Source organism: Chroicocephalus ridibundus, chromosome 3 (genome assembly GCF_963924245.1).
Source record: "Chroicocephalus ridibundus chromosome 3, bChrRid1.1, whole genome shotgun sequence".
NCBI classification, from domain to species: Eukaryota; Metazoa; Chordata; class Aves; order Charadriiformes; family Laridae; genus Chroicocephalus; species Chroicocephalus ridibundus.
Genome location: NC_086286.1, coordinates 78,908,753 through 78,927,211, shown reverse-complemented (window position 1 = coordinate 78,927,211; position 18,459 = coordinate 78,908,753). Strand labels below are relative to the sequence as shown.

Below are 18,459 nucleotides of genomic sequence, written 5' to 3'. Positions count from 1 at the left end.
AGTGCATCTTCAGTCTCATCTCTCACTGTGCTAGAGCTTTCTGCCCACCACCAAAACGCATCTGCATCTATTAAAGACCACAACCTCAAACCCAGAGACTAGTGCTCTCACCTCAGTGGTTAGATCACTTAAGCAAGATAGAGGCCAAGTTCAAGTAATTAATAAGCCTGAGGTGATTTCAGCTTCTCCTCCCTAAACAACAAAGTTAAGCTATTTAATGATGGCAACACTGTCAGCACTTCCAACTGCACTAGTCCTGCTTTACATGAAATTCTTAAGGTGTTCACTGGCCCAGAAATGAGAGCAAAAGCTAGTCCAGTTCTCTCATCTTGGGAGCCTAGGCATGTAAGAGGCACGACTTTGAATCACCTCAGGCAGAAAAGGTGCTGAACCTAGAGTCCTCACTCTTTGGGAATGCTCTAACCACTAAGCTATTACTCAGGAGTGGGAGGGGTAGCTCCGGTTTGTTTTGTGCAAAGCCCATCTGATAGGTCTTCAATAAACATGCTCTGAGAACACCATGTTCTTCTGCGAGTTCTAAGAGAAGATAGAGAGGGAAACATTTAATCTCTGGATCCAGAGTGAACTTGAGCATAGGCGTGGAACTATTGCCCACTTTCAAAACTGAAACATGCATGGCTGAACATCGGATGAGGTTCTGCCTAGCTGCTCACTGACTTTACCTACAGGGTTAGACAGATCCCGAGTTCTGAAGTCCTGAGTTGGGACATAAACACAAGCTTTCAGAACTCAGCTACAGACTTTGGGCTGCAGAATTGTCCTTCAGTTACTTTGTGAAAACCAGGACCTTTGTCTTGCTGAATAATTATCATACAGGACAAAGGAATTCCTATGTTGCTGACCATGAGTGCCACAAATCTTAAGATACCTTGTTCCATTTAAAAACAAAACAAAACCAACCCAACCCTGTACTATAAAAATACCAAGTTTGGAAAGCAATGCATTCTGATGTTAGGAACTACCAGAAGTTCAGTCTACCTAGGTGATTCCAACTTTCAACTTTTAAATCTACATTTGACTACAGGGAAAACTTCTTCTGTTAGGGTTACCTCTTCCTACAGTGCCATCTGTTGCAGAACTTCACCTTTTTTATTGTTACTGTGAGCTATGTAGGAACAAACTGGTCAATGAAAATACTGCATAGTAAGTCTGTCTAAATGTACACCAAGTGCCCGAATTACCATTTAAATCATCTGTAGGAGGCTACCCAATGCACACCTAGCACTGTAAGTAGTGGTGCAGTATTGCGTATGAAAACTCTTCAAAGATATAAGCTGTGTAACTCTTCCAGTTGCATACATATAGTAAGGGAGTTGAAACAACTTGAAGAGTATTTTCATGTGACTAAGAAGCCACAAGGTCCAGTGCCTTTTTTTTACCCCCCTTCTTATTTAATTAGAAATACCACCTATGTTCTGATGCATTAGGGCCTGGTAGTGAACTTTGGGGATACATACAATCTGTTGGGTCATTGCTACAGTCAGGGTTGAACTAAGTAGGGCACCCTTCCAGCTGGAGGAGGCCTTGCCATCAAGTCATAACAGCAGGAGAGAAGCTAAAATGCAGCACAGCATCCAGGATGTTTCACTGTGCAGGGTCCTTTTTAGCATGCCTGAGCAAGTCCTTTGTAATAGACCACAGTCATAGAGCAAATAACTTAGTTTCTTCTAGCAAGCGTGGACTGCCAATGACAAAGAATTATCTTTTCCACTATCTATCTTTATAATAGTGGACAATGAGCAGTATTTAAATAGATTTTTCCAAAACTCAGCCTGGACAATGCAGTAGTTTTACTCTGCTTGTAACAGGAATAAAAAAAATAAATCATCAAACAGCAACACTACCATGCAACACATGATTTTACTTTACAGGTAATATAGTTCAGCAGAAAAATTAATTTTATTCTAGAGATAGCTTAAACACATTCATTGGTTAAGTTTTATTTAATATGAGCTAAAAAGCAAAAACATTAAATGTCAGCCCTCTCCCCCCAAATAGAAGCTACTTTATTGTGATCTCTCAACTTAGAAAATTAGTTATCTGCTATACGCTAATTTAAAATTCTTCATTGGTAAGCTCATAACTGAAGCTAGGAGTTAGTCACCCAAATTCTCCGGCAATTTCATTTCCCTCTCTTGCTAGATCCTTCAGAAAAAGACAACAGACTGATTATGGCTGTTATTTTCTGCAAGTATCTGTGCTAGTATTTTCTGATTAGATCAGGGAAAGTCTATGCCACAGACAGCAACAAAAGACACCATCATACAGACTCAGAAGACAGATTTCCTTCACAAACCTCGGCTTTTTTGACTCCAACTATTTCAACTATTTTTGAATAGTTGAATAGTCACTCTAGTTGGGTAGTGGTTTTTGTTGTTCTGGTATGTGGGAATGCATGCCTCCTGTGTTTAGAAGTGGTAAATTCTTGCTGTACATGTGCTCTTTCATTTTTTTTTAAGACATATTGATGCAAAGTGTTTATTAACACTACAGAGATCAAATTTGGGAAGTTTCAGTTGAAGGTAAATTCCTTATAAAACTGAGATACTGAAAATCAGGAATTAAAATAGAAATAGGCATGCAACTTGAATATAGTGGTGAGCATTCACTAATATATGAAGTGCTACAACAATCTGGTTCATCTACTATCACATGCTTGTTATTCATCCATGCTCCTCTTCTTCCCTTCCCCACAACTGTATCACTCATCATTGCTTTCATATCTAGGTAGAGAAGTCAGTCAGTTACAATTACATCATTTTTAAAGAAAACTAGTAAGATATCATCACCAACAAGAAATACCTAAAAATATGCCCCATCTCAAGAAGCTTTCAAATTACTATTCTGGAATCAGAAACAGCATGAGACAACAAGTTAAGAACTAATGTTCCATTTTTCAGGAGTTTTAGAATAATACATCTCAATTCACAGTGATGTTAATTCAAACAAATCCAAAACTGGAAATAAAACAGGAGTCATGAAGTCTCCCCCAAGTGTTCCTTCAAATTCATTACATCTTTCTGCAGCGAGCGCATCAGCTTCAGTTCATTTAGATCATTACATCTTTCTGCAGCGAGCGCATCAGCTTCAGTTCATTTAGATCACCTACATGTTAAAACAGTCACGTAAGAAACAAAACGATAAAGGCAAGTCTGAAGAAAATGGTTTGCTCCAGTACAGCTGAGGATCTAAAAAACTGCTATTCCTGTCTCCAAGAAGCCTGACAGAGCTGGACCGTAGCAGGTTGTCATCTCAAAACTGCTATCTGCTATCAGACCCTTTCCGCATGGAATTCTGTGAAGCATGCTCAAGTGAGCAAGAGTTTGCTTAACTAATTTAACTGTAAGCACTGGAATGGACTTTGTTTATTTACTGCTATGGTAACTGGCACACCTGGTAGGCCACAATCAGTGAGACAATTTGGTCCTGAAAACACTGCAGCTGTACTCATATGACATGACATTTAACCTTCTAGGCCCTGCTAAAAGATACAACACCCCACAAATGGAGGTACTGTGCTTCCAGGCTCAATATGGCACATCCAAAACCTCCTTCTACATCTCTCTGCTCACAATGTAACTTCTCAGATTAAGAGACAACCGTGACAATCAGCTTGGCATAGTGATCACAAACCTTATGGCCACAAAAGGTCCAGGAAACCTGAAACCTGTAAGAGGAAACACACAATTGTTCATAATAAAAGGAAGTCCTAATAATGTTTTGAAATGGAATCCTGCAAGGTATCAAGATGTTTTTGGACAAACCAACCAGCACACAGCCTCAATCCTGCAAACGTGTATGCTTCCCTGTTAATTCAGGGCTGCTCCCAGTAATAATATTAAGCAATTGTGAATTTTTTCAGGATAATGTCAAAATTGGCTGTTGTACACAACATTCTTAATGAAGAACACGCTGGCTTATTTTTCATCCATAATTCTTTGATCATCAGACGGTAATAATCATCAGAGGGTAATGTAACTACCCTCAGTAAACAGTTCCCACTGCAAATGTGACAGCAGGTGACCAAAATACTACTGCTAAGATGACAACAACTACTCCAGTTCAAAATTTAAATCTTCAAGGGAAAAAAACCCCACAAAACACAAAAACCAAAAAGCCATCCACAACAGTCTTCCAATTAAACAGATTTGTTTAATATCATAATAAGGGACATAGGGATACAAACCTATTATCTGAATAAAGAATAAATGCTTTGCCCTTGTGGTACAAGAAAATTCTGAGTTATTTCTGTAGCACAACATTTTATTCCCCCCCCCCCCCCCCCCCCCCAAGAAAAAGATTCTAGTAGCTGAACTTCAAACAAGCTATCTAAACATGTACTTCATCCTAGCTTTCTGAAGTTAACATATTTAAAAGTGTTCTAAAAAAGAAACAGGAGATAAATACTGAATATTATGATTGGCAAAATTATTTTAGCATGTTTTAATCTTCACTAAAATAATTGTCCAGCTCACCTAATTAATCTAAAAACTGTAGTACAGCTACTTGGGTAAAATCCCTCACTCCACCTCAGAGGGCCTTAGAAACTTCCTCACCACTTTGGTTTTAATATAAAGCACTTTTGCACTGAGGCAAATGAATTTCACAGCAGCTGGACAACTGGTATTTTTTCCTAACTTGAGGAAGTTTTAAGACCTCAGGTACTTATTTCTCCATGTGACATCCTGTCAATAAACAAGACCTTCAAAACTAAGTCTCTTATTTGAGATAAGGCAGACCAGGTTTAAAATTACAGTTCAGTCCAGATACCACTCATGCTTGAACGGGAAACTCATACATCTAAGGCAAATGCTCTAATATATTTACTACTTTAAGGAAAAACATGCGATTTGTACTGCTTGAGGAGATCTACTTTGTCTATTCAACTGCCCTCTCAAGTCATTGAGAGAGGCAAAGCAGACTGGAATGTGAGACCTTCATGCTCATAGTTTTTTAGATTCTATTATCCATATTAAGACCGTCTTAATCTCTAAGAGATACACTGCTTGATTTCAGTGAGCATCAGAATCTACTAGATTGCACTATATAAGGGAATCATGTCTCAAGTGAGGCTATTAAATTATATTATCCCTGACTTCTGTTACAGAAGGAGAAGATATTTTGCATAATTTTATCCCTAGTAAAATCCCTCCGTGCTATTTCAAGATGAAATAAATAATGCTTGGCTTAAGAAGTTAGAGTTAGTTCTTTGTTGGATTGCTTGCCTCTTACTACATTGTATATACTTAATTACAACTTACAGCCTGTGCTCTTTCCAATTTGATTTCCATTTACATTTCTTGGAAATTCTGGACAACAAAGGAACTCAATGCTTTTTACAAGTCCTACCTAGTGTGATTGTCTACTCTGTTGTTTGTAAACAAATATTCAATTATTATATAGAGAAAAATATTTAAATATTAGTATTCATTTTTCTGCTGAAGTTATGAAAACACTCACATGATGATAGAGATTTGTATGTTTGTTTCCGTTACAAAATCGAGAAGGTATCTCCTTATAGCTGTCTAAACCAACTACCTATAAAGAAAAAAAATTCTGAGTTTTTCTGTAATATAGTTCAAGTACATAGTCTTTTGGAAAAATGATAGCATACCCAGTAAATGTCCTAACAGAACTGGCATCAAATGAATGACTTTCACCATCAGCAAGGGACAGAAGATCTGCTTCAGTTCCAAATTTGCCCAGCTCTAGGCAGCAAGGTAGAGCAAAGCCCACTATGAAACCCTATTCTCAACCCTATGTAGTTCCCTTCGGTTTGGCCCTAGTGCAACCAAGGTGAGAATGTTACATCCAAGGGTCTACACACTGCATATTTATTTGGCAAATCTAGAAAGTGTTTTGTAGTAACCGAGAAGAAAGAATATCTTCCTCTCTAGCCCATCCCTCCACAATAAGCTATTTAGCAAGTGCACTGAGGCAAGATTTAAGCCACTCCAGACAGTGCCAAGTACCAGCATGGCCAGACAGATTTCTGCTTTTGCTGGACTGCTACTGCATGAGAGACTGGGAGAACACAGCAAAGGTCACTCTATCAGATTACCACTCTGGCATCTGCCCCACTTGATCTCCCGACCAAGGCATCTTTCTACCAGCTTCTGTGTGCAAATAGGAAATAAGAGATGCAAAGTATTACTACTGCAGAATTCTGGGATAAGTCTGCACCAAAGCCCTATCTTCAACACAAGGTAGTAGGCTCACTGAAACATACTGCTTTGGCCCTCCCAGGCCAGCATCCCTGAATAAAGCGCAAACACAATTACAAACATCTGTTACAAAATACCAGCTGGAACAGGCCATTACAAACTAGGCTTAAATGGGGCTGGCACTGAGAAGTCGGCTGTTATTGCTGCATTTGCTGTATTAGTCTGGTTTATCAAGAGGTAAGCACCAAAGCACCTAGGTAACCAGCTCTGAATAACAAAGGTCACAAACAGTTCCCAGATAGCACACCATTTAGTCCTGAAATTAAGATGAGATGTTACAAGAATTTGGGGCCAAGTCTCCATTTTGCCCATTTACTTCAGAGAAAGCTTGTGAGGTTGTATAACAAGCATTTACTAGGACTCTCAGAAGTTTCTGATGAGCTGAACCAAGGTGAGCTGTCTGTCTGAACTGACATGAAAAAGTTCAAGTGTTATTTCTGGGGTGTGGAGATGGTATTCAAATCTGAAATTACTCTCTGTAAAGTGTTTTGGTTTTTTTAACCTCAGGACATCTTCCCAAGTACTTTTTAGCAATTATTTTTTGAGGGAACAGCAAGTTATTCAGTTTCCACATGAGATTTTCAGAATCTTCTTCATCATTTTAGCATGTTTTTATGTGCATGCATGAAGATTTATTATTACTGGGAACTACTTTTGAGCCATGTAGCTACCCTACCCCAGAAGATCTGAGATACAGGAATTGTACTTCCCCCAAAACATGCAAATCTGTGCCACACATTGCACTGCTGAACCCTCTAATGCAGATCTCTGGCTCTGAGAGGAGGAACGTAGGTGTAAGGCACGTATATGGGATGTATCACTGTAAAAATAATTTTTGCACTGGAAGGACTATGAAGCAGCCATATTTCCCACTGCCTTGAGCAGTAATGATTTGCACCCTGAATTCAGAGTGTATGAAGACTGTACTTCTCTCAAATCTCTTTTACCAGTGTAAGCAAACCTACTAGCCAACTCTAAAAAGTAGAAAAAAAAAAAACAAACACAAAACAGTCTCTGCTTCAGCATCAGGTATTTGCTTAATGCAAAAGCTATATAGAGTTAACTACTACCTTTAGAATCTAAAATTTCATTATATTTTACATTGTGCAATACAAAAAGTATCTTCTGCATTAAAAACCCAACATCTTTCATTCCTAGCGAAACCTCACCCAAAAACTTGAATCCTTTAACAGGAAGATCTGACACCAAGTAATGAAAGAAAGAGAAGCAACACTTGAGCTTCCCAATTTACACATACTCTTCTTCCGACAGATTCCAGACGCCATCAGCCAAGCACAGTTGCCATGTTCAGAATAGTTAAAAAAGCAGAACACTAGAAGCCAAGATATCAGTATGCATTCTAAAAGCCAGACAACAACATTTCCATTTGGCTTCTTTTCCTGTGTCCAGGAACAGAACAGTAACAATGAAAAAGTCAGAATGAAGCTTCTCGTACAGAACACTACTTATACATTAGTTTTGAAGCAAATATATGCAACTGTTATGAACATACCTATTAAAAAAAAAAGAAAAATAATCTAGGTAAAGTTACAATGCTTCTAAAACCTTTTCTGTAACGCAAGCAGGAAGGACAGAATGGACACATATGAAGTTAGGGGAAATACCTAAAGCAATCTTGTCCTGATAAGGACTTATCTTCATGACATGATGATCTCCAGAAAACGTTATGTGCGTTACATGCATGGCAGCTGCCAATTATTTAGTACTGTTAAATGGACATAAGTTTGCACTCAGCATTGATTGGAAACTCAGAGAAATACAAAGAAAATGTATACAAGAAAAGCTTTTTCCTCTCTTCAGTCTTTTACATGGAAACCAGTGAAAATCTAGATTAGAACTAAAATTTAAATAAATGGAAAATCCAAACAAACAGTTTAATCTGAGTGGAATGTGCTGTTGGCAAACAGGCTGCATTTTAAAGCTAAGTTTTGTTACACCAAAACACCAGAAACAGTGGAGGCTCAACAACAAGCTGCAATGGAAAAAATCTTTCAGAAAAGAGGCCCCCCTCCAGAAAATTAAAAAAAAAAAGGCACACAGAAAAGGCTTTAGAGCTTTACGTAAGTTTCCATTTTCAAGTTTGTTCCTCCTTTGAACAAATATCTTATTATTCCATGTTTACTATCCAGGAGCTAAGGAATCCTTAACTAAAATACAGATTTTGGAAGAACAACTGTTTAAAAATAATTCAATAGCAAGTAAGAATATCCGAAGGAAGAAAATTTAAGTAAGAGGTTGTTACACCTTGAGTCTCAAAACTTAGACTCACAGAGCCAGTCAGATATTTAGGTAGACAAAGGACTTGCCAGGTAAGACTTGCAAATGAAAAAATCTTATTGCTGACTCCAAAAAGCATAGAAAAGTGAAGAAAAGTTAAAATTTCTAATTAATTTACAGTAAAAAACAACCACATTTTCACAAGCACTGTCTTTTCCTTTAGCACATGCCTGGATTGAAACTAAGTTCTTGTAGTTGCACAGAAGAAAGATTTGTATCCGATTAAATTTCATAAGTAGCTATATGCATTCTAGCATCACCTTTATTTTTAAAATACCAGCCCAATGTATTTTGGGGTACTATTTGGGCACTAGTACACAACACTGGGTGATACTTCTGGCCCAGAATGCCTTGAAAGAACAAATGTGGTTTCTACATAAAGGTGGAGTAAGGAAAACGGTTAATTGTTTACTAGGTTTAACTAGAACTAAACCAGTTCACCTTCCCAACCCAACTTTTGGCAGCAATCTAACCTAAGCGTTCCAGAAGAAAAACAAAGAAAAAAAAAATAAAGTCAAAGTCACTGGAAACATCAAGAAAGTGGTAAACAAGAAAAAAAACCACCACTTAACTTTTTGGATGTAATTCATGTATGTAGGTCCAAGTGAAGATTTCCATGTTTCACTTGATTTCTGGAGAGAGCGCCAAGCTTTCCCCCCCCCCCCCTTAAACCGTAAACAACTTACTGGAATAGAAAACCATACTGACAGCAAACCATATTTTTGGAAATTTGAACACTCAGTATCCACAGAAAAATATACTCAAGCTTTCAAAACTATTTTTCTGTCACACAATGGTATATTCAGTACTTTTCCACTAAGTTCATTGTAAAAGGAGAAACCCTGACCTGAAGAAAAAGTCAAGAGCAAGATGACAAAACAGCAAGTATTTCTTCAATGCTCACTTTGCACTTTTCACAGTGAGACAATGTAATTTTCTTCTAAACAACATACTTTGGTCAAGCTAATGGAAGATGTATTATTTTACATAACCTAGGAGTCCATTTTTTTTTTTACTTAATACTTTGCATATCATATGCTAATCTCTAAACCTTTCCAAATTCTTAGCATTTTTCACTTTGATTGAAAAATCTCTCCTCAAAATGCATAAAATTTCTCCGTATGTAAGCAAAAAGGATCCAAACGCATTCCAACACCCCAAAATTAAGACAGTTATTTACATACCAAATGGGGAAAACAAATTACGAGTGTTGGGTTTTTTTAGAATAGAAATAAGTTGCCTTTTTGGCAAACTAAAGGAGAGCAGAACTTCTAGCAAAATCAGTGCGGAAAGGGGAAGGATTGCTGCTACCCATACACCATTAGTATCAGAGTGAGAAAAATAGTTCAAGATAAAGGACGAAGTTGACACTAGAATACATGACTAGATACAAAAATACAATACCCTAAACCAGAGCTCGTGTGACTTAGCAACTGCCAGATCAAGAGAACAGATGCATTCAAGCTGAAGCATTTTTGGTTTCTGTAGATCTCTACATATTAGCTCCTGTGCAAAAAAAAAAAAAATAAATCAGGAAACAAACCTTTTTTTATGTAAGCCACCAACACACACCCTACAGTTGCTTACCTCATTAGTAAATAGTAAGAGATGAGGAAATGTTTGTGTTCTATTTCTTCAGTTTAAAGCATTTCAATGCAGTCAAAAAATAAATATCAACAAAGCCAATATTATCAAATATGTGCTTCACTCTTCACTTCTTTTGAAAATAAAAGTTCTAGTTATGATGTCCTGAAAAATCAATTCAGCAGAATCACATAAACCCATAAATTTACAGACGAAGTTATCCCAAACAATTATAAGAAAAAGTTGACTGAGCAAAGCTTATTTCCATAGAAGAAGAATGGCATACAGCTGGCATGGAAAATTATGGAAAGGCTCCAAACACAGAAACAGCATTTGAAGTGACCCAGATATCCTACATCACTTTGAGAACCTCCACTGTTTTCAAGCAACTCTTTATTCCAACTAAAGACATTCTCAGGGTCAAGCAATTCTGCAGCTGACAAGCTCCGCAAAAGAAAATTTCTCTTCATCTCTCTCAACAAACAGACTGGAGCCTTCAGAAAGCAGGCAAGTAGGCTGAAGAAGGGGGGAGTCAGACAAAGCAATCTAAGGACTATTGACAATTTAAGTTTTTTTTTTTTAAAAATATGTTCACACCCCTGTTCAGAACATCTCCTGACGTGTCAAGATTAAGTCTTCTCCCTTAACTTCTCCAGCCAGCCTCACCACACACATGTGATACACACTCATCATCAGAACATGTTTACAATAAATACTGCAGAGGTACAATTCTTTCTGTAAGCTAGCAGAAGTTGTAAATAAGTGCATCGTGTCATTACTTCAGTATCTCTCACAATATTGAGAAGAGCCAAAGTATCCGAACACCACAAAAAAAACCCTAACAGACAAACGTTTTCTAAACTAGCAACCTGGCAGAATGACATGCAGCTTTTGAAGGGAGCACCCTACAATACATAATTAAACCCATTCCACCTAATGGTTGGAAGGGACAGAACATACTTTTGCTCTGAAGTGAACTCACAAAAAAGGATGTTTTCATTCACTTTGCATAAGAGTACTATGGGAAACAGAAACCCATTTGGGTATTGGCATTGTGGAAGGAGACTAGTCAGCTTCCAGATGGATCAGATTCACCACCACAAGTGAGGATACTGTATTTAAATTCGTAGGCTTGAACAGACTAGAAATTTCATCTGATACACCTTTCCATGGTGACTGACCAACAGTAAGCATCACAGGGGAACATTATTATCATACAGCAGGACACAGCCAAATTTACTCAGACAAAAAAAATCCCACAATCTAACAGATCTGCCTAGCTACAGATTTAAAGACTCACTAAAGAAAGTTACTTCTGTTGTGCAAGAAGGCTAAAAAGACTGAAGAAAAAGTTATGAAGTCATTTATCAAAGATTACACCAAAAGCAGGTTAAAGATTTGGAAAGTTAGCCAGTCTCCTGTAATACCAGAGTCATCAGGATAAACCATTTGAGAGCAAGGAGCATATTTGAGTTTCACTCTTACTACTCTTAACAAGCATGCACCACAGGGCATACACAAAGCAAAGAGACAGTGAACTCTATTGTGAGAAAAATCTACCAATGAAACAGAAAAGTAACTCCTGTTTTATCCTTTATGGACATACACAGGGGAGCTACTACCTCCTCTCCCGGCAGAGGCTTTATTTGTCACACATGCTGTGGCGGAGGAAGAGGACAGGATGCCTGTTCTGGCTGTGACTAGAAGTCTTCCCATCCTTTCTGGATGCTCATTTAATTTAAATCCATACAAGTATTTTGCTGGGATTTGGAAAGTAAGGGTATTCCATTCTATGTCCCCTGCCAAGCAAGCTGAGGTCACAGGCAGTGCCCGAAGGTTATAATACAATAGGATATATATTTAGCTGCTGATACGACCCCTCTCATGTTATGTGCCATACAGCCCTGTGAGCAAACTATGAGATTCTGTTTACCTATCCACTAAAGCTGTAGGCCTAAGAAAACAAGGAGGCACTTAAAGTCCTCCCAAGCCCACCTGCTGCTTTTCAGTGAGACAGAGGTTCCAGACCACAAGTTCCAGTGCTAGATATCTGGTAAATATGGTCTTCAAGGTCAAAGGGAGAGTACTTGGAGGGTGCATCCCTCCAAGCAGTTACCAACACAAAACACAGAAAAAGAGGCTGGAAGCAAAAATCATCCAGTTAGCAATGTTCTGCCTTTCCCAGTGTGAGGTCAAATAAGCCTATCACTCCTACATGATGTTTAAGAACAGTTTAGACAAAGAGTTCTAGCGATGAACATCACTGGATAGCCTATGCTTTACTACCCTAATCCTTTAAATTTTCGCCCACATGTCTAACCAAAGTCTTGCTGGAATTTAGATCAATACATCACTCATTCTAGCTCATGTTTCCTTCCTCTTTCCAGCAGTCTTTTCATCCCCTCTGGCGCCCATTTATTTGGGAACATATTGCACTAGCCTCCTTTTTAGCTGACCATACCACCCACCACCAATTTCTTCTTCTTCAAAAAAAATAAAATAGCAGAGGTCCAGAAGATATAATACAAGCTCCTATTAACTATTAACATAATTTTAAATTCTATGGCTGCTCTCCGGTATTTTTACCCTCCCTCTCATCTTGTAATCTGCAATTCAACAAGAAAAAAATTTTGTTACTCAAGATCGTGCTGGACAGGCCCTTGTAGAATCTGTACCAAGTACTTGCTACCTGACCTTGCTTACCTTCTGGGGCTGGTTTTCCAGCTAATTTTACTCACTGCACAGTAGTTTCTAGATCATAATTCCCTAGCTTGTTAATGATAATATCATGCAAATATTGAGGACTCAAATATATCAGCATATTAACATTACATCATCTCTCTGCACCACAAGGCCTGTTACTCCATCATAGAAAAAGTAGAAATGCCAGATTTAAAATAATTTATCCTGGATAAATCTGTTTTGACTGTTGTTCAGCATCTTTTTCTAGGCACTAAAGTGTGATTTGTCCCTGCTCCAGTATTTTTTCTTTGAGCTAAAGTAAAAATCCGCCAGTTTCCCCTTCGTTCTATCCCACTTAGCCCATACTGAAGAGGCACGCACCTTTATTCTCCGAGTCGACTATTTCCCTTCGCTATCACTATCAGGTCTGAGATTGCTTCAGCTAGTTGTTTTGGTTTTTTAAGCACCTCAGAATGAATTTCATCAGGCCCCACAAGATTGAAAAAATCTGTTGCTTATCCAAGCAACCTAAAGTTGTTTCCCCCTAGTCTGGGACAAGTACTGTTTACGCTTTTATCGTGGCTATTAACTACACTGGATGGATTAACCATTTCAGAAAACATTTCAATCACCTCAGCACTATCTGTCAATCCATCAATCTGTGGCTCTTTTACTTTTTGCTTTCTTCCAATATCCCTTTTAGCTATACCTCATTATGTATTTCACTGTCCCACTTTTGTTCACGCATCTTCAGCAACATAGAATTTCCCCCCCCCCCTTTTTTTTTTGTTTCTTGTGTTTACATCAATGGGGAACAAAGTCCTTTTTTCATTATTAATTTTCCCCTTCAGTGAAAGTGTTTGGGACTACTACATTACTTCTCAAAGAAGTTGAAACCAGTTTCTTTCTTCTTTATATTTGCCCCCCAATCCAGCTTTGCATGCCAAATTCTAAGCTTTTCGACATTATTCTGCTGTTCTGTCATCTTTTAGCCTGTGTAGGCTAACATCTTGTGGTCACTTCTGCAGAGCCTGCATCCCAGTTAGGCATTCTCTTTGTTAATCTAAAATACTATTTTTATGTATTTATATATCTCAGCAGAGCAGTATGCTCTGCTCAGTCTTTTCCAAAAGCCATTGGATGATTAAGAAAGGTTTTAACTAGCAAATCTCATACTTTCAATGATTCTTCTCCAGCTACTGAAGTACGCTTTGTCTTTATATTCCTGTCACATACATCTAATTGATCTGATTGAGGCTGGGCAGAATACTTCTGATGATCACGTGTTAAAATCTTCCACTGCTGTTCATTCCCCAGTATTTTTGTGTTGGTGTGCAGGCTAGCATACTAGGTGGAGTGACCCGCTATTCTGCAAGGTCATAAGCAACATGCTATAAATATGTACAAAACAACACATATGCAAGAAGTTATCAAAAAACTGTGACATATTTGGGGTTTTATCTCAAAAAACACTCATCAAATATATTCATACACAAACATTCAAACTCTTTTCACTTGGTTAAAGCATTGCAATTGAAATATCTTTAAAATATTTAAAAATATATATATATATATATTTGGTCAGTGACTTTAGCTACCTTGCTTTTATTAATAAAACCAAGGAAGTCTTAATGAGAAAAAAGAGGGCTAGTTTGCTGATACTGTCTTTGTAATAATTCTTACAAAAACAACTTGTCTAAGCTAAATGAGAAATTAGATATATTCTCTTATGCAAAAAAAAATGTATTATTATATATAAATATATATAACCTACAATAAGAAACTCATTATCCTGAATATAAGTCAAATTCACAGGAATTTACAATGAACAATAATTTATTTTAATAGACTCTAATACAGGCAATACTATTTACTAATAATAGCATTAATAATAGTATTTATTAACAGCAAAGAAAAAAGTTGCACACTTAGGATTCCACCATATTTCAGAGGAATTTTTCTCCAGAAAAAAGACCATAACAAAGGCAGGCTCAGAGGGATGCCATGCAGACAGAGGCTGCTGCCAAGCCTGCAGCTTACACCAGCCATATAATGCATTCTACCAACTTGCTCCAGACACAAAGCTGCAAAAACACCATCAGCATAGTTGCTTATGCCTAAATATTTGTTGATTACCCCCACAGGCAAAAGGGCACTAGTCCCAGAAAAAAAAAATAGCTATCAGACCACACAGAAAATTTCAAATCTTTGATTTCCTCACTGACCTATCCTGGATGCAGGGCAGAAAGATGAAGAAAGCACATTTTACAATTCTCCATTTTACTGGGCAGGGTGGGGGGAGCGGGCAGGAAGAGTCCAAGCTCAGACTACTAGTCTGAGTTGGACCATCCCATAGGAGAGGGAAGGAGGAAAGAAAGCACCAGATCCCAGGAGAACCTTTGGGTTCAAAGTTACCGCCTCCTGCCCCAGGCTCTATGTCCTTTAAGAACTTGGCAGAGAATAAGGTTTAGAGAGCATAATGCTACATATTGCTGTAGACTTAAAGGAAGATAGTTTCGTATCCCAAAACAGGGAGATAAAGTAATACAATTGAGTCCTTTAAGTACTGTTACTATTCTGAATACGATTTCACATTTTTATAGTGTTACTAAGCTACTTACCTTTAGAATAACTGCTGAAAGCCATGAGTTCTATGGGATAATTAAATTTAATTTAATAGTTTGCTTTATCTGCCATCTTCATTGCAGATATTTGAATAGAATTCCTCTTGGCCATGGAATCAACAGAAAACCATTTCATGCCTGACAACAGTCCGCAGCATCCAAAATGGAATACTTGGGTTAGATTATTTCTTCCACAAATGTGGATCCAAAGATTACAATGAAAATTTTCATTTATGAGTACAGTCATAAGAACTAAGACTTGCCACTTCTCTCATAGATCTAGTTCCTAAGAAGAAAAGCTACAAAAGCAGCCTTTAAATATTTTCTTAAAGTAATGTTGTATTTGGTTTTATTTTGCTTAACTTGTTGTTAAACCTTTACTGCAGCTGGTGTGTATATAATTGGTTTCATATCTATTATATCTTTCACATTTATTTTTATTAATCAAGTCAGCTACCACCATGGAATTTGAACTTGCATTTGCTTTATCAAGACGGATGTATTTTCTGCTAGAACTTTTTGGCCTATTTAAAAAAAGTTAGTAACAAAGTTTCTAAACACGACTAGTAGTTGAACATGCCAGTAATTTTATACATAAAAACCTAAGAGGGAGTCATCAGATCATGTATTCTGACCTCCTCCAAGACAGGTGAGAGATCACCACCTGTTTGGCCTTTGAATAGGCTCTGATAACTTGTGCCTGATAAAAGCAAGTCTTCCCTTAGCAGTCTGCTCCAGTGACTCATCATTCTCACTGGTAATGGGATCACATCTCATTCGAATCTTTAACAGGGAAGATGCTAATGCAAAGGTACCAGATTAAGTTTTCAACTTAATATTCAAGTTGGTGAGGGGTGGTTTTGTTTCTTTGCCTTGGGTTTTTAAAAGAAAAGCAGTATAGCTGTCAAGCCTTTCACACAGACCATGTTTTATTTATAGCTTCTACTGGAAAAATCTGCTGTGAGAAAAATGCCCCATACAGCCCAAACTGTTTAAAATAAATTAAATTATAGTGTATTTATCATGTTGTATACTATTGAGAAGTTAGATAAAATAAACAGAGGCTCTCTCAGCTTCAATAATCCAAGCACTGAATTTCTCTGAACCATTTCAAAGTAGGACTGAGCAAAAATGGATCTATATACAAGTTTCTTTAAAATACATATATATGTGTTTTTGTATACATATTATAATATATATAATGTTTTATATATAATATATATACATGTGTATTAGATATAATTATATATGTTATTTTTTCCCCTAAATTCCCTATATTAAACCTGGTAAGTTCAAGTAGAAAAAACACAATTGTGGGAATCAGGCAGCTAACTCCAAGCATATCTCTATATAGTCACTTGTGATTAAAAGAAATACCTTAATTTCCTTTTCCTACTCTGCAGCAAGTAGTATTTTTAGCAGTGCTGCTGGACTCGTTGATACAAGCCCTGCATCAGAATTCCAAGACCTGAGCAAAAACTTTAGGTGAGCAAGAGAATTGCAATGCCAGTAACTATAATTAGACTGTAACAGTGGAAGAGTACAAAGTAACATTTATTTTTGTTAGCATAAAAGGTCAGTACAGTAAATGTAATCCTCTATTGGCTAGACTGTCTGTGAGCTATAAAAAAATAGCTTGGATCTTTCCAATGCCAGTGGAGAAACTATTTACCAATAAGCAACAAAAAGGGAATTCTGACAGGCTGTGCTTTAATATTCTTGAAGCTCATGCACCTTTTAAAAGCTAAAAAAACTTCCCACACCGATTTACATTTTTAATTGGTAGCCCTGAATGTTCATACCCAAATCTTTCCTGCTTTTGTATTAAAGAAAACGGGCAATATCACAGTACCGGTCTTACAGACCAAAACTAGAGCATTTAAGCTGTCATGTTAGCACTTCCTTCGGGATACCCCCAACGACTTGCCAGCCATTCATGGCTAAATCCTCTCCGCCGGACCGCACTTTTTTTTTTTCCTTTGCCTTTTAATAACGCTTTTTCCCCAAATGTTTCATCGCGAGGGGTGGGGGAGCATTTAGCATGTATTATTACACAAATAAGTCCGACCAGCCGGGGTTAGATGCCCACCCCGTTGCACAGCTGGAAGTCGAGGGCACCCCTTGCCGTGTGACGGGGCCGGGAGAGCCCCGCGGCCGCCCCTGGGCGGCCGCGGGGCTCTCCCGGCCCCGTCCCACGGCGGAGGTGGGGTCTGCCGTGCTTACCTGCACCCGGCTGAGGATCGCCTCGCTCTTCTCCCTCACGTCGGGGAAGGGGCAGCGCTTGGAGAGCATCAGCAGGCGGGCCAGCACCTCGCTCAGCCCGTCGCGGGCGGCGGGAACCAGCGGCCCGTCGGCCGCCCGGCTAAGCGGCACCGCCGCCACGGGAGCGATGGTCTCGCTACGGCGGAGAACGGCTTGCCCGATGTTATCCAAGGCGGCGGCGCGGCTGGCAGCGTCGCGGCTGCACAGCCCGTCCCACCGCACCTCGCCTTCCCGCTCCTCCATGGGGCCGCCCGGCTGCTGCCCCGCCGCCGCCTCAGCAGCCCCGACGCGGCCGCCCCATGGCGGGCTCCCGCCAGCCGCCAACCCGCCCACAAAGACGACAAACGCGGCGGCGAGGGGAGAGACCGCTGCCTGCGCCGCATGAGGGGCAGGGCGGGCGGCAGTTCCCTCAGCCCCGGCGGGCGCCGCCGCCAACCGCCGCCCACCGCCGCCCGGTCTGCCGAGCCAGCAACGCCGCTGGGGCTTCGCCTCAGCAGCGCCGGCAGCTCCGGCAGCTCCTCCTCCTCCTCGCCCCAGGCATGGAGGGAAGGGGACGGACTCGGGCCTGCCTCTCCGCTGCGGCTCGGAGCGGCCCCCTCGGCCCTCCCCGCCGGGTCCGGGCCGCCACAGACCCCCCGACGAAACACACACCCCCCCACCCCCCCGGCCAGCGCGGAGCGGGGGGGTGGGCGGGTACGGGCAAGGCCAACGCATGACGGACGCGCCCGCCAGCCAATCGCCTTTCAGCACTCCCTGCCGGCGGC

At 39.5% G+C, this 18,459-nt stretch overlaps 1 protein-coding gene across 2 annotated transcripts in view; it reads right to left on the bottom strand.

Annotated features, from left to right (window-relative positions):
• The window catches only part of SESN1 (sestrin 1), an 81,142-nt gene extending 62,961 nt beyond the window's left edge, over positions 1 to 18,181 (bottom strand). Inside the window, exons 1-2 of one of the 2 annotated variants that reach the window (XM_063329825.1) lie at positions 17,657 to 18,181; positions 9,948 to 10,049 (exon numbers count right to left, since the gene is read on the bottom strand). In XM_063329825.1, coding sequence (XP_063185895.1) covers positions 9,948 to 10,049; positions 17,657 to 17,938 — 384 coding nt within the window. In that variant the 5' untranslated portion in view covers positions 17,939 to 18,181. The remainder of the gene's footprint in view (positions 1 to 9,947; positions 10,050 to 17,656) is intronic. The other variant, XM_063329827.1, reaches the window with a different exon arrangement.
• Positions 18,182 to 18,459: the final 278 nt, after the last annotated feature.